The sequence below is a fragment of the Hydractinia symbiolongicarpus genome, chromosome 14 (genome assembly GCF_029227915.1).
Source record: "Hydractinia symbiolongicarpus strain clone_291-10 chromosome 14, HSymV2.1, whole genome shotgun sequence".
In the NCBI taxonomy this organism is placed as follows: domain Eukaryota; kingdom Metazoa; phylum Cnidaria; class Hydrozoa; order Anthoathecata; family Hydractiniidae; genus Hydractinia; species Hydractinia symbiolongicarpus.
This window is the reverse complement of record NC_079888.1, coordinates 13842659-13856395: the sequence shown is the minus strand read 5'-3', so window position 1 is coordinate 13856395 and position 13737 is coordinate 13842659. Positions and strand designations below refer to the sequence as shown.

The following is a 13737-nucleotide window of genomic DNA, read 5'->3' as shown; positions in this document are numbered from 1 at the left end:
AATAAAAATTTACAAAAACTCTTTGAAATAGTTTGCTAAAGTATCCCTAACCCTGGTTCCTGAAGTTGTTGTGTAAGAGTTAAGTTTATCAACTGTGTTTACAAGGCTGCGTTCTTTCAATGCCAATTCCTCTACGACCTTCGGGTCTACAAACGACTTTTCGATTATTCGAATTACGTCTTTGCGGACTTGTGAAGACCTTTCCTTTGCGTAAGGTCTAATTAATTCGACAAGTTTCATAAATTGTTGTTTTGTCATTCTGAAGTTTTGTAACCAAGTATCGTCACACATGTTACCAACAATGTGCAAGTTATCCCACCATTTATCAGTTCTTCCAGGTTTAATCCAGCATTTTCTCTTGCTTCTAACATATCTAAAAAATGAGTAGTTGTGCAGGAAACGAAAAAGAATAATAAAAATCCACAGCAAAACAATATAAATATTTACCTCAACCTTGCACGTCTGTACCTCGACAATGGTGTATTTCTCTCCATAACTGCTTGATATCTCAAATTGTTGAGCCTCCTCCGTTCTTGTAAAAATTTCAATACCAAAATACTTAGTAGTTGTAACAACGTTGAAGAACTCACGAGAACTGCATTCAAGGCTGAAAAAAGCGCAAGCTGTCTCTTGTTGGAAGCCATGTTTAAAATGAATCTGTGGGATGAAAGTTCATAATTCAGCATGTATTTGAGAATGGTTTTCATTTCATGCCGGCATGAAATGAAACTCATTTCATGCCGGCAGGAACGCTCTGTGTGAACCAAAAAATTTTCATGCCGGCATGAGTTTCATGTCGGGTACGTGTAAACAGCCCCTAAGAACGATGGCACTCAATAAAAGACATAATTCGGCATTTTTCAAAATGGTCTGACTGTTAAATACGCTTGATTGTAAGAAGTAACTAGAGGCCTAAAAACTAAGTTGAGCATTTATATTTTTGTATTTATGTACTTTGCCATACATTTATATTTTTGTATTCATGTACTTTGCCATAATGAGCTTCTGAGACTTGGTGTTGTGTACAAAATTTCGATTTGTCTCTTTCGTGTCTCGATAACTGCTCTATAATTTTCACATAATACGTTCTATTAGGTACAATTCTAATTATTTTACAACCAAACAAACACTTTTGATAAGCGCCTTTCTACATCGTTTTCATACTTTTTTACGTTCTTTTACACGAGACTCAGTTCATTTTATTAACTTTAGATGCAAAGTATATATCTCATATTCTCTTGTGCTAATTTCATCGGACTATTTTTTTAACACTGTTGGAAAGATAAATAGGTTTATTGGCAAACTTGCTTAAAAAATTTCGCTTTGCAGCAAATAATTTTATACTTCGTAACCAACAAACAACAAAAATACGAAACTAAACTCTCCAGACTGCCCAACAAAAAGAATACGGAAATTTACCGATCTTTTAATTTCAAAAACAAGAATGTGGAGACGAAACAAGTAAAATGCTTATGCAGTATATTAATCGTCACACAATGTTTAAAGAGGTGGTCGATAAAAATTGCAGAATCTCTTTTCGTTCTCCTTGTTTCAAATGACATTTACTGACAAAAAAGTAATTACGCTGACAACGGTAAATGTAGTAAGGTTAAACACTCCCCCGCAGATGGTTTTTGCAGTCGTAGTAGTCAAGTGTAATTACAAAATGATGTGTTTTATATTAAAAATTAAAATCTTTTTTAAAAGTGGATAACTAAAATTAATTCACTCATACTGCGAAGCAAAAGAGAAGTGTTTTGTTTAGGCAGTAGAATTGTTGCCTTACCATAGCATAACATAGGATATTAAAGATTAAATGCAAGATATTTTCTCAATTCAAACGGATGTGACCACGAAGAAGCAAGCAATCAAGGCAAGAATATTAAAAAATGACGTTCCGTTAAAGTGCCTTTTTCTTTTATATTTAAATCCAGTGTATAAGAGAAACTTTCTAAACCTAAAAATAAAGCCCCATTGTTTTGATCAGTAACATCAACGACTGCAAGAATATATTTGATATATCAACCTTAATTGTAAACAAAAAAATTAAAAAAACAAAAATTAACCCTTGCCGTCAAGATTGTTTCTGAAACATCCATTTGTGATTTTAGAAGGGGTCGCTGAGACGTGATTGTTTTTATATCATGATTAGTAATAAAGCGCTATAAGCATGTTGTAGTAATGCGCATGTGCGTGTGATACACTGCGCATGCGTATACTAGATGCGTTTACGTCAGACATATGACCTAAGCTTTAAGTCACAAGAAGAAAAGAAGGTCTGCTCTCTACCTTCGTGTTTATTTCCAATCTTAATTGAAGAAGGTCATCTATTGTTTTTCTGTCGCCATGTTGTTTCTATTATTGCTGTTGAGAATTAGCTACCATGGTAACTGTGAGAGATATGCCTGATGAATAAGACTGGTTAACACAGAGTCACTAGCATTCTGGATGATTTTGACGTAAAAAAAAGCAGAAAATGCAGAATTCATTGCAGGAAGGAAATAAATGTCTTTATGTCTATGTTGTTGTGTATGTTTCAATTTTCTGCGCATGCTTCGTTTCAGCTACTCAACATTAATGTCATGTTTAAATGACGTTCTCTCTAAATTCATTAACGATACTTTAATTACTGAACTAACAACTGCATTTTTAAAGAACACAATTATAACGATTAATTGGTTGGTCTGTTTAAGCCGTTCCCATGGCTACTGAAAAACATCTCGCTGTAGAACTTGTTTCAAAGCAAGCGCTTAGAAACCTTGTCTTAAATGACGTCAGGATCAGCCAACTGGCGTAAAAACCCGACTTTAAGATGCGTCACGGGAGTTTAAAATAGCACGAAGTGGATTACATAAAATTTCTTTTATTTCCTTTAAACTTTTATTTTCAAATTTCAAACGATGTACACACGGTGTCTAACAGTTTCTCCTGTTTGCAAAACAAAGATGCAGCATAATGTAAGTACTGAATAATTTTATACTAGTGCAGGCCAAGTTTTGATAAGGAAATGCAAAATTTGGAGTAGGTAGATAAAAGGAGAAACAGAGAAGATATTTAAGAAAGATTAAGCTAGGGTCTTCACTTGGTAACTGCTTAAAAGCGTTAAATCAAAGATTATTCCCACGGCCGTTAGGGGCAGAAGTTTTTACGGATCAAAGGTTTTGTAATTTTGGGACAAATTTTGCTTAAAAATTTTTCGCGAAAATCAAAAACTCCTTTATTTGCAAGGGAGAATCTTTTGACAATAGCAACAGCCATCTCTTATTGTTATTACTGTTTCAAAGAATCTGGATATTCGAGAAGAGTTCGTATCACCAAAATAAATGTTATTGTAGTTGATGAGTAAGGATAAAATAAAACACTAACTGTACCGTGTTTTGATTATTTTGTGATGGAAAATCTTTGGCTTCTGAAAAAGTATCCATGACTTCGCGTGTAAAAACTTTTGCGTTTTGTTGATTTATAATTTTCAAAGGCGTAAACATTCACGAAACTAACCTATAAACGAAAAAAACGCCAAAATTTCTGCCCGTCAAAGTTTGTGCCCTTAAATTAGTATTCAACTTTTTCATCGGTGGCGGTGGAATGTATCATTTAGAATAAGAGGACGCTGCTATAGATGCAAGCATATGATTTATTAAAACACAATATATATTTTTATCTTCTGTTGATGTTTATGGAGATAAAAGGGTAAATGGTTCTATTTCACTTTTTTTCATGGTCAGAGTTTAAATTATAACAATTTACTTCCTCTTTTCAATTCTGGATAAAAATAGCAACAAAAAAAAATATTAAGGCGGTGTTTAACTGAAATTAAAGATTAAGGGCAAAGGCAAGTCAAATTTACTGGTTTTTAGGGAACAATTAACCGTGGCAAACCTAAATAAGACTGTATAATTCATACATTTAGAATTAACTATTCCAGCATTACGATTTTATTTTATTAAATTTCTCTTGTAAATAATTTTTCAAAATAATATAACTTTAAAATGTGTTTAAATATTGACGTGAACTGAGTGGTTTTATGCCACAGAAAGCTTTCTAAATAAAAATATAGATTTGTCGAAAAATATTGCTTTCATTTGAATTATAATTCAATCATAACGAGCTTAAAATACTACAGAAACATACTTGGTTTTCAGAAGGAGTATTAATTATTCTTGTTTTTAAAAAGTTGTGGAAAGTGATCGTCAATTGGCGATTTCCCTCGCTAGCGCCATTCTCGCAGCTCGTACGTGACATACTAAATATTTAAAATGCACCATTCCAACGTAGATAATTGTTTATGGTGGGGTGGACAGTTAATCAAGAGACTAAGAGTTAGTCATTAATGTCAGTGTAAAAACATATAATTAGCAAATAAGAACTAAAAGATATTTCATCATAGAAAACGTGACCCTTTTTTCTTGATAAAATCATAAACGTCAAACTAGAAATTGATTTCAAATATGCCTAGAATTAGATTGTGCAATAACTTACTTTTAAAAAATGCTAATTGGCCAGGAAGCTGACGCACCTAATACCTTTAAAAACTTTCAATCTCATTAAAAAATTATAAATAGAAAAACGAAACAATGTTATATGATGCAAAAAATAAGAAGAATGCTTTCTGAGTAGATAAATGCACCAATTTGTTTTAGACATTTTAACCCTATTCGGTTCGGGGTTTTTCGAACATACTATGGGGGGGGCGGAATTCGCCCCCCCCCCTCCCTCAATAACTTTTCATAGGGTTGTTCAAATTGAATTTAACATATGTTCCGGTTTTAACGTTGATCGCATAAAAAATTGCCCGAAAATTCGTCTTTTCCGATTTTCGGGTAAAATCCGACACATCGGGAAATCGGATTAATCACGTGTCCAAATTATGCAAAATGATTCTTCTAAATGAAACAAAGTTGTGTAACAATTTTCAAGTTCTGAGGATAATCCTAACAGGAGTTATTAATTTTCCCCATTATGAGGATTTCATAGAGATTTTTAGGGATAGTTTCGAGGAATGGCCAATATCAAAGCCCCTAACAGGTATGGGACCTAAAAATTTGGCATGCAGGTGTCTATTAGATAAATATTGAAACTCAGTAAGTTTCATAGCCATATAACATAGCAATGATCCCCCCCCACCCCACCGGACCGAATAGGGTTAAAACATTTTTGCAAACAGAAGCGTCTAAGTGATTCTTTCTTTTTTATTAATTCTATTCAGGAAGAATGCCCTACCCTGAAGTTTTCCATTATTTCATCACGCAAAGATTCTTATATATTATTACCTCCAATTTGCGCTTTTTACACACAATTTATGTTATCACAGCTTTAATTTGCATATTTTGATGTTTGGGAGTATGTACGCATACATATTTTGAAAGATATTGTTATTTTCATGCTAGTTCAATGTAGACGTAATTTGGATTTGCCTCTCCTGGAAAATGCACATTGCAAAATCAATGTATCGCAATTTTTCGAATATTTGCTAACATCATCATATGGTGGTTATTCAGAAGTTACAAGGGTAGTTCATTTTTGCACCCTTGTCAAACCTCATTTAACTAAGTCATGCAGACCACAACCTAAATAGGGTTAAGTAACTTATCCACAATATTTTGGTATTCATTACAATAAACGATGAAGCCACCGCCTATGGCATACTCCAATCGACAGACTGATTTTTTGTTTTTTCATGGAGATAGGATTAACCAAAAATTTAAGTAAAACCACATTCGGCGATCCTTAGATAAGATTTGAGTATAAAAGAATTGAAGGGATTACTATATACCCAACATAGTATATACTGAAAATTCATTTGAGAACGTTCAATAATTACTAAGCTGAAATAATTGTAATAAATAACTTTCATAAATTGCAATTGGTCTATGTTTTTCCTCCAATTACATTGCAGTTCATATGTATTGTTCATGAAACAATCTGATGTTGAATATGTTTTAGACAAGAAGACGTATTGAACTTTAAAACTTCTTCCTGTATCGTAGCTTGCTAAAATTTCTTTCAATCACAAATTTTCTTCTTCTCTTTATTCAAGAATATCAAAGATGGTCCAACAAAGTCACCAATGAAATGTGCCGGTTGCTTGAAAAGGATTAGAAGTCGATTCTTTCTTGAAGCACTTGGCAAATTCTGGCATGAACGATGTTTCAGCTGCGATATATGCCATGAAGTGTTGTACAGCTTCGGTGAAAAATATTATTTTAAGAACTCGCGGAAATTGTGTAAAATGGATTATATGAGGTATGTTTTTTGTACGTTTGTTTTTTTGTTTGTATTGTGGTTTGTTAATTTTGTGTTGCCTTTTTTCCTGTGATTTTTCTGTTATTTAAGAAATTTTTGTTATTAGGAACATTCTCATAAATGATGTTTTATTCAAATTGTTTTGGAAAAAAAACTGAAAATTTGAACGAAAATTGTAAAAAAACAACATATGAGATTAGCTAGATTTACAAAATACAAAAATATATATTTTTTAGATTATACGTTCCTGGTGGAATATGTTCCATGTGTTCGAATCCTATTCCATCTACAGAAAATGCAATAAAATTTGGAAACAACGTCAACTATCACGTGCAATGCTTCAGGTGTGTTGTTTGCCATTACCAGTTTTCAAAAGGCGACGTTACACAGATTCCGCAACCAAATATTGTACTTTGTTACCAACATGGTATAGAATACAACCTACTTCGTTCGCTTGCGTCGCAAGCAACTCCTGATTTCAATAATGCTCCCACACATGTTAACAGGGGACAGGATATTGAATCGAACAACGCAAAGCTGTTTGGTCAAACTGAAACGTATGAGACCAACATGTCATGCAATGCGCTTCAACAAGAAGGTGTTTTAGATATTGGTCGGTTGGAATATCTATCAAAGCAGGATTTCAACATTATATAACAAAAAAATTTAACAATAATCTGTAGATATTCTATCATTTTGCAAAAACTTTTTTAGAAAATCAAAGTTTACGATAATTCTTTGCTGTAATACAAAATAAACACTATCTTCAACCTATGTTTGTATATAAATAGTTCTGGTTGTACATAATACGAAGTTAGCATAAAGCTGGAATCGCAAACAATGGTTTTTAAGTGTTTCTCATAAAATGAATTTTGCTTTTTGCAATATTGAAGTTGCTGCGGAGTTAGTGTTTTATCCGTTTTATTTCTTTTAAACAACTTCCAACCAACAGAAACATTTATATTGTATAAAGTAGACCATCATATGAATTGTTTAGTTCTGTATTTATTTTAGATATCAATTTGTCAATGGAAAATATTTTTTTAAATTTATTTAAGCTACTGGATATTCTTCTAACTTTATGAAAAAGTCCTTAGTCTTGTATAAAACTTAAGAGTTTCATGGCCAGTTCTATTCACACTAAAAGCAGTAGACTTCAACAAAACTTGCTGCAAAATTTATCCTTATACAACATTTTATATCGCCCTAACGCCATCTTGTTTCGTGACCACCTTATGGGCGTTATATTTAACATGCAGACGCCTAATATTGTGAAGACAAAACGTCTGTTTTGCTGTGTAGCAAACACAATCATTGATGGCCGTAAAAAGTTCTATAATACCTCGCACATAAATAAGGCTAGGGAGGATTGTTTCTAATTTAAGGAATGTATTTTTGATGATTTCAAGGGGATGAATCGCACCCTTATTTTTCGTAATCATTGCTGTTTTTAAAGATAATGTTTGTTAAAAAAGGATACATTATACGGAAATTGTATACCTCCTCTTTACTACAATGTAACTTCATTGCGCGCAACCTTATTTTTCTAGCTTCCTATCCCGAGAAATAGTTGATACCTGCTTCAATACTTTTCCAATGACTAATTTGTCTATCAATTTCTTCATTGCGTTTACTCATTACTTAGGTCATAGGGAATTTTTACAATAAAACGTCAAACGGCTGACATTATGAAAAAGGTCAAAAAAAAATTGACCACAGATACTGCTAACGATTGGAAACAGAAACAAAACATGTGCGGCAATTTAAGTGCCTTCAAAACAATAATCAAGAAATCGACAAACAATTATATTAATTATAAAAACAATCAAGTCTTGTCAAGTTGGTAGGCAACAAGGAAGCATGCTGAAAGTAGTGTATATAAAATACCCGCATCACCTGCATCGTTCTCAACACTTTCATAGTATACTAATATAACTCTCAAGTGTTTTAACGTTTAATCAAACGTCAAATATTATATAAATTAGTTGGCACTAATCACCTATTATTTCTATAAAAATGTCTCAAACATATAAAATAAACAACTGCATCTTTCAAAAACCATTAGAAATTCTGCTAACAGACATCACCCATAACACTAGTCAGATTTGTATACAATTAAAATGTAAAAGATACAAATGATTCTCTTGAAACTTAAAATATCGGTTCCCGTGTGTCAAGCCCTTCGTGAATGTTGTTTCAGAGATATAATAATGCACACAAAAAATTTCTATTTTATATCATCAACTTCTACAGAAAGAAAAAGCGCCACAACTTAACGGGTTCATTTAAGGCTTTCGAAATGCGCTTTTCTGCTTATATAACTAACTCGCTGGAAATGTTAGGGATTTTAACTCAACGTTAACTAACAAAAGTTATTTTTGCAGCTTTACATGAACCTAAAATTCGATGTTGCTTAATGTTGGATTGCAACTTTGATTGCGCAATGCGAAAGATCGCTGCACCTCTCCTGGTTACACGTGTAATTTATAACGCCTTTAAAGAATAAAGATATGGCGAAAAATTTACTCAAAACGACTTGATAGCACACAAACGTCTATCCAGGAGTTTAATGGTCAATTTTTAGTCGTGTGTTTAACCCTAGTAGGTATCAGTCACAGGCAGTTTGCGTCATCTGTATTACTATTTTGAAAAAGCCATATCACAAAGTCGTGACTTTAGACACTCTAGGTCGATTTTTCTAAAAGTATACGAACGTTTCTACAAAGTAATTTTCAAGTAATTTTGAGGCTGTCTTTATAAGGTGAGACAAAACTTATAAATTACTAATTTTCAAAAAACGCACGACTCTTACTCTGCAAAGTGGTTAACTCGTGGAAAATGTAACGAGGACATAACTTTTATCCAAGGTTTGGCTGTGTAAAACAATTGAGACGTTTAAAAGACAATGGAAACATGGCCCAACACAGAATATCTAATTCATATTGTCTTGGCAATAAATTTTATTCCGATATTTTAAATGAAATTTTATGAAGATCCTTTTTTCCTGAAATTGAACATTTGCATTATTTTCTAAGAGTTTGGTTAAATGAGGGGCGTCCAATAGGAAATGGCATGAAGTGAAAGCATTTTGTAAAAATCTATGGTAAAATAATAATTCTGTTTCCTCGACATTATGATGTTTTATTATAATTACAAAGCCTTACGTCAGTATAGGTACACAGTTTCAATATAGGTGCAACAAATTTATCTTGTACAACTTAACTCTGTTTTATTTCAATCGTCATCCAACAATTAACTGCACAAAAGAACAATTTGTGTTGTTTACTTCTAATTACAACTTTAAGTTGTAGTTCTTAAAATAAACGTAAATGATAGGCAGGCATTTTAAGATACTTAGCGCGAATACAGAGTTGCCATAGTTACACGATCAAGTTTCTTTGTGATCTGCGTCATCATAATTAATCCTTATTAATTTTATACTTAGAAACAAAAATAAACGGAAAACAAGAATGCCATTGTGTTCGCAACTGAAGTCGTGATAAGAAAATTGATTATTAGTTCTGCAGCACGGAAATATGTTTATGACGGAGATGAATTGAAAGCTTCTAGCAGCCTTTGATGCAAAAATATTCCTTTAAATTCCGACACACAATTTCAACACAACAACAACCACAAAAACATCATCAACAACAATAACAAAAACAACATCAACAAACAACAACAACAACAAAAACATAAAAAAAACAACAACAACAACAACAACAACAACAACAACAACAACAATCGCAACAATCACAACAAAAACAACAATAACAACAACAACAACAACGTTACTAAGGATTGGTTGACAACGTAGAAGTGTAGTCTTTAAAATTATAAAAAATTGACTGGCCATTTAGTTTTGCTATAGAGTGATACGGTAATGCAAAAGGTGCAAATTTATCAATTCTAATAAAAGAAAACGGACTCTTCTGTAGGAATAATTAATTTGTTTGTTTTTTTAAATCAACCTAGTCAAGTCATTCTAAGGTCGCTCTGCAGTATTAAACAAGACGTATGATATGCGTAAACTAGCTCGCAAAACACGGACGTTACCAGTCATAATTAATTTTGAGCAAGCAAAGATGGCGTTCAATGTTTGCAACTCCTGCTACTGTGCTTCTGTAACTTTGAAACTGCTCATAAATGTGACGCTGATACTTTAAAACTGTAAGCCTCGCAGGTATAAAATCTGCCTCCATAACAAAAAACCCAACAAATATCTACGTTATCAACATAAAAGCAGCAAAGCAGTTTGCATTTTTGTTTTACTTTAACATGCAATGTTATTACAGCAGAAACATACTTTGTATAAAGGATACTAAAAGTGGATTAAAATTCTATGTTAATCCGTCTGTCAGATTATAAGAAATATGTGTCGTATTGATCGATTGCCAGCTAGTGTAGAGATGGTATATAACCAGGATTTTTAAAAATCACGGTCAAACTCTTTAAAAATTTTCATACAGAATCTTGCTTGTGACGTCACAACTTTTTGTCACGCTCCATTGCACAAAAATGCGTTGATCATTAGCAAAAATCCACTGATCCTCAACGCATGCGCTGTAACATCATACGGAAGTGGAGTAAAACCCCCAATAAGCAGTGCTTAGTCATGCATGTCAAGGGGTAAGTCCATATCATTTAAAAATGAGTAGGGGAATTCCTTAAAAAGGGGAATAACTGTGTAATCCTCCGAATTTGTTGAAACGCGAATATAAGAAAGGAGATGAGTTGGTTTCACAGTATTCCGGACCATGCCAAGACGCAAGACATGTGCAGCAAAGCCGTTGAAAAGAATCCCCATCTACTCAAACATGTCCCAGATCCATTCCAGACGCATGACATGTGCAATGGGGCCGTTGCAAAGTATCCCTACCAATTCAAATATGTCCAAAAAAGATCGTTGGGGGAGGCATTTGTAATGAGCCTGTTGAAAAGAATCCCCATGCGCTCGGGGATGTGTCGGATCAATTCAAGACGCAAAATATGTCCAACAAAGCCATTGAAAATGATCCCTGGCTGTTCAAGTATGTGTCAGACAGGTTCAGGACGCAAGACCTGTTCAACAAGGCTGTTGAAAAGTATCCCTGGATGTTCCAGGATGTGCCGGATCAATTCAAGACGCAAGACATGTGCAGTAAAACTGTTGGGAAGGATCCCCAACAGCTAGAGCATGTACCGGATAGGTCCAAAACGCGGGACATGTGCAATAGGGCTGTTGAATAGTATCCCTACCTATTCAAGTATATCCCTGACAGGTTCCAGGCGCAAGACATGTTCAGCAACATGTGAAACAGGTCATCTTATAACATGGCTGTAAGATATAATAATAAATGTGCATTAACTGTCAATATAGTTTGAAAAGTATGTTATTCATGACCTTCCTTACCGCCATTGGTCTATCTCTACCACTTGTAACCTTAGCATGCGTACAAGAGGAGTATAGGAAGAAGTATAATAAACAAAGGATCCAAGACCTATGGGAACGTCTTGATGACCTAGAGGATGATCGTCTTGTAACTGTGATAAATAAATGGAACATTGTAACGACTGTAAAAGGGTGCTCGATGCATGCGACAGGTGTACCTGTGGACGTAGGTTTGTGGTAGGCGGTAAAATGTTGTGCTGGTACTTCTATCACGAATATATCACATATAATCGGGGTGGTTGTGTATGTACAATGACATGCAATTCTCTGAAGTTGTTCGAAATATACAATAAACAAGATGCTGAAATTTGAGAATGAGCTTGTTAGCCTTAAATTATTTTACAACTTTGCCGCTACGTTTACAGACATCGACGATATCAACGTGGAATACTTAACGGTGTCAGATGCCATTCCTGTCAATGGAGGTAAGGATCAAAGGTACATTATAGGGTACCATACGCAGGACCTTGTGGTAGCCCTCGGGGTAAGGACACCGAAAATCTAGTCTGCACCTGGGGTGACACGCCAATGCAGTACCGGCAATGAGTCTCGATTTTGAGGAATACCCTGATTGGGTTGCCAAGTATCGACAAATATGGCAAAAAATATAAGAGTTAATTTCCGGTCAATTAACTACGGAGCCTGTAAACAAGGACATATATGTGAACGCCAAACTTAACTACTACAAGGATGCAATTACCACTAAATTCTATGGTATGCCGGTACCCTATGATGAACCCTGCCAAGTTAGTCCAATACTGGCCATTTCATCGGTATATGTACAAGGTAAAAACTACTACCCTCGGGTACATTTAACGGAATGCCGGTACAAAGATTTTAGGAAGGAATGGTTGCTAAGCGAGGATTAAAAAACCATATTATTTTATAAGTGTAGACCTATAAAATATATATATGCAAATTAGGGTCTATACTCAGGCGGGGACTCTAAGTACCACTTACATACTGTGCAGGTCGAAGGTTTTTTAAAATCTCATCCTGCATCTCTTTTCTGCCCTCATCCCGGCCTTTCGCAACTAGCTGGGCACGTTCACGTTCGTTGATACCGTTCACGACACGGTTAAGACGTTGCCGCATTTGTTCCTTTAGTAGCATATACCTCTCCTTTTCCCTACTGATCAGACTATACTCGTAGTCGCTGATTATACCGTTCTCCATAGCTTTTGAAATAAGATCAATAATAGAGTTTAATTTTAGCCTCCGCGGAAAGCCTGATACATTCATGCTTTTTGCTCTTAACCCCAAGTCTTTTTGAGGCATTTCGGAGACCAGCTTGACCTATCCCGGCCGCAATGCTGAGCCACCCCCCCCCCCCCCCCCCAAGGCAATAGCCAAGGGGACCCCTAGGCCGAGGCTATAGCCCCAATGCCAAGCCCCGACGTAATCACACTCACACCAAGCAGACCGTGGTCGCAAAAGCGCACCCACGTGCCATGCATCTTAAATTTCTTTGCAAGCTTGTCCCCATCCTTGATCTCATTTCGCAGGTATTTTTCAATATCATCAATTTTTTTGATTCTGTAGACCTGGCTCTCCTCCTCCATATCGGCGCTTTGTGCAAGTGCACTCGGTAAATTTGGGTACAGTAGAGATAGGAAAAGGCGGATGTTAGGACAGACCCCGTTGGCACTTTACCATTCCACGTCAAATTATAGGCCATCCACGTCAAATCAACGATAGAAGAGTCTATAAAATCCGTTAGCACCTACGAATGTCCGGATCCGCCCCAACCCCCCAACCCCCGCCGTGTCCCCCGGGCCCCCTCCCCTCCCCATGGGTCCCTACCCACCCTCATCTGTCGTGCCTTATAATTTATAGTGTTATGTGTGTCTGTAATGTCCTCTTGCTATCGGAAAGCATACCATATGCTAAATGCCGCGGTAAAAGATAAAATCAGAGCAATCTTCTCATCCTCGTGTGTACTACTCCCAGTAGCACCAACATCGCCGCCACCGGTAGCTCCGGTAATGTGTTTATCCGCGGTATCCACGGTATCCACATGTTTCACGATAGTGTGTTTATCAGGATGATCAGGATGGATATCG

The 13737-nt window shown here is 35.3% G+C and overlaps 1 protein-coding gene across 1 annotated transcript; it reads left to right on the top strand.

Moving 5' to 3' along the window:
• The first annotated feature begins 2186 nt into the window (after positions 1–2186).
• LOC130625862 (LIM domain only protein 3-like) lies at positions 2187–6977 on the top strand. Its single transcript, XM_057440975.1, has 3 exons — positions 2187–2957; positions 6038–6243; positions 6480–6977. Exons 1-3 carry the CDS (start codon positions 2901–2903, stop codon positions 6898–6900), a joined length of 684 nt encoding a protein of 227 aa, XP_057296958.1. The 5' UTR covers positions 2187–2900; the 3' UTR covers positions 6901–6977.
• Positions 6978–13737: the final 6760 nt, after the last annotated feature.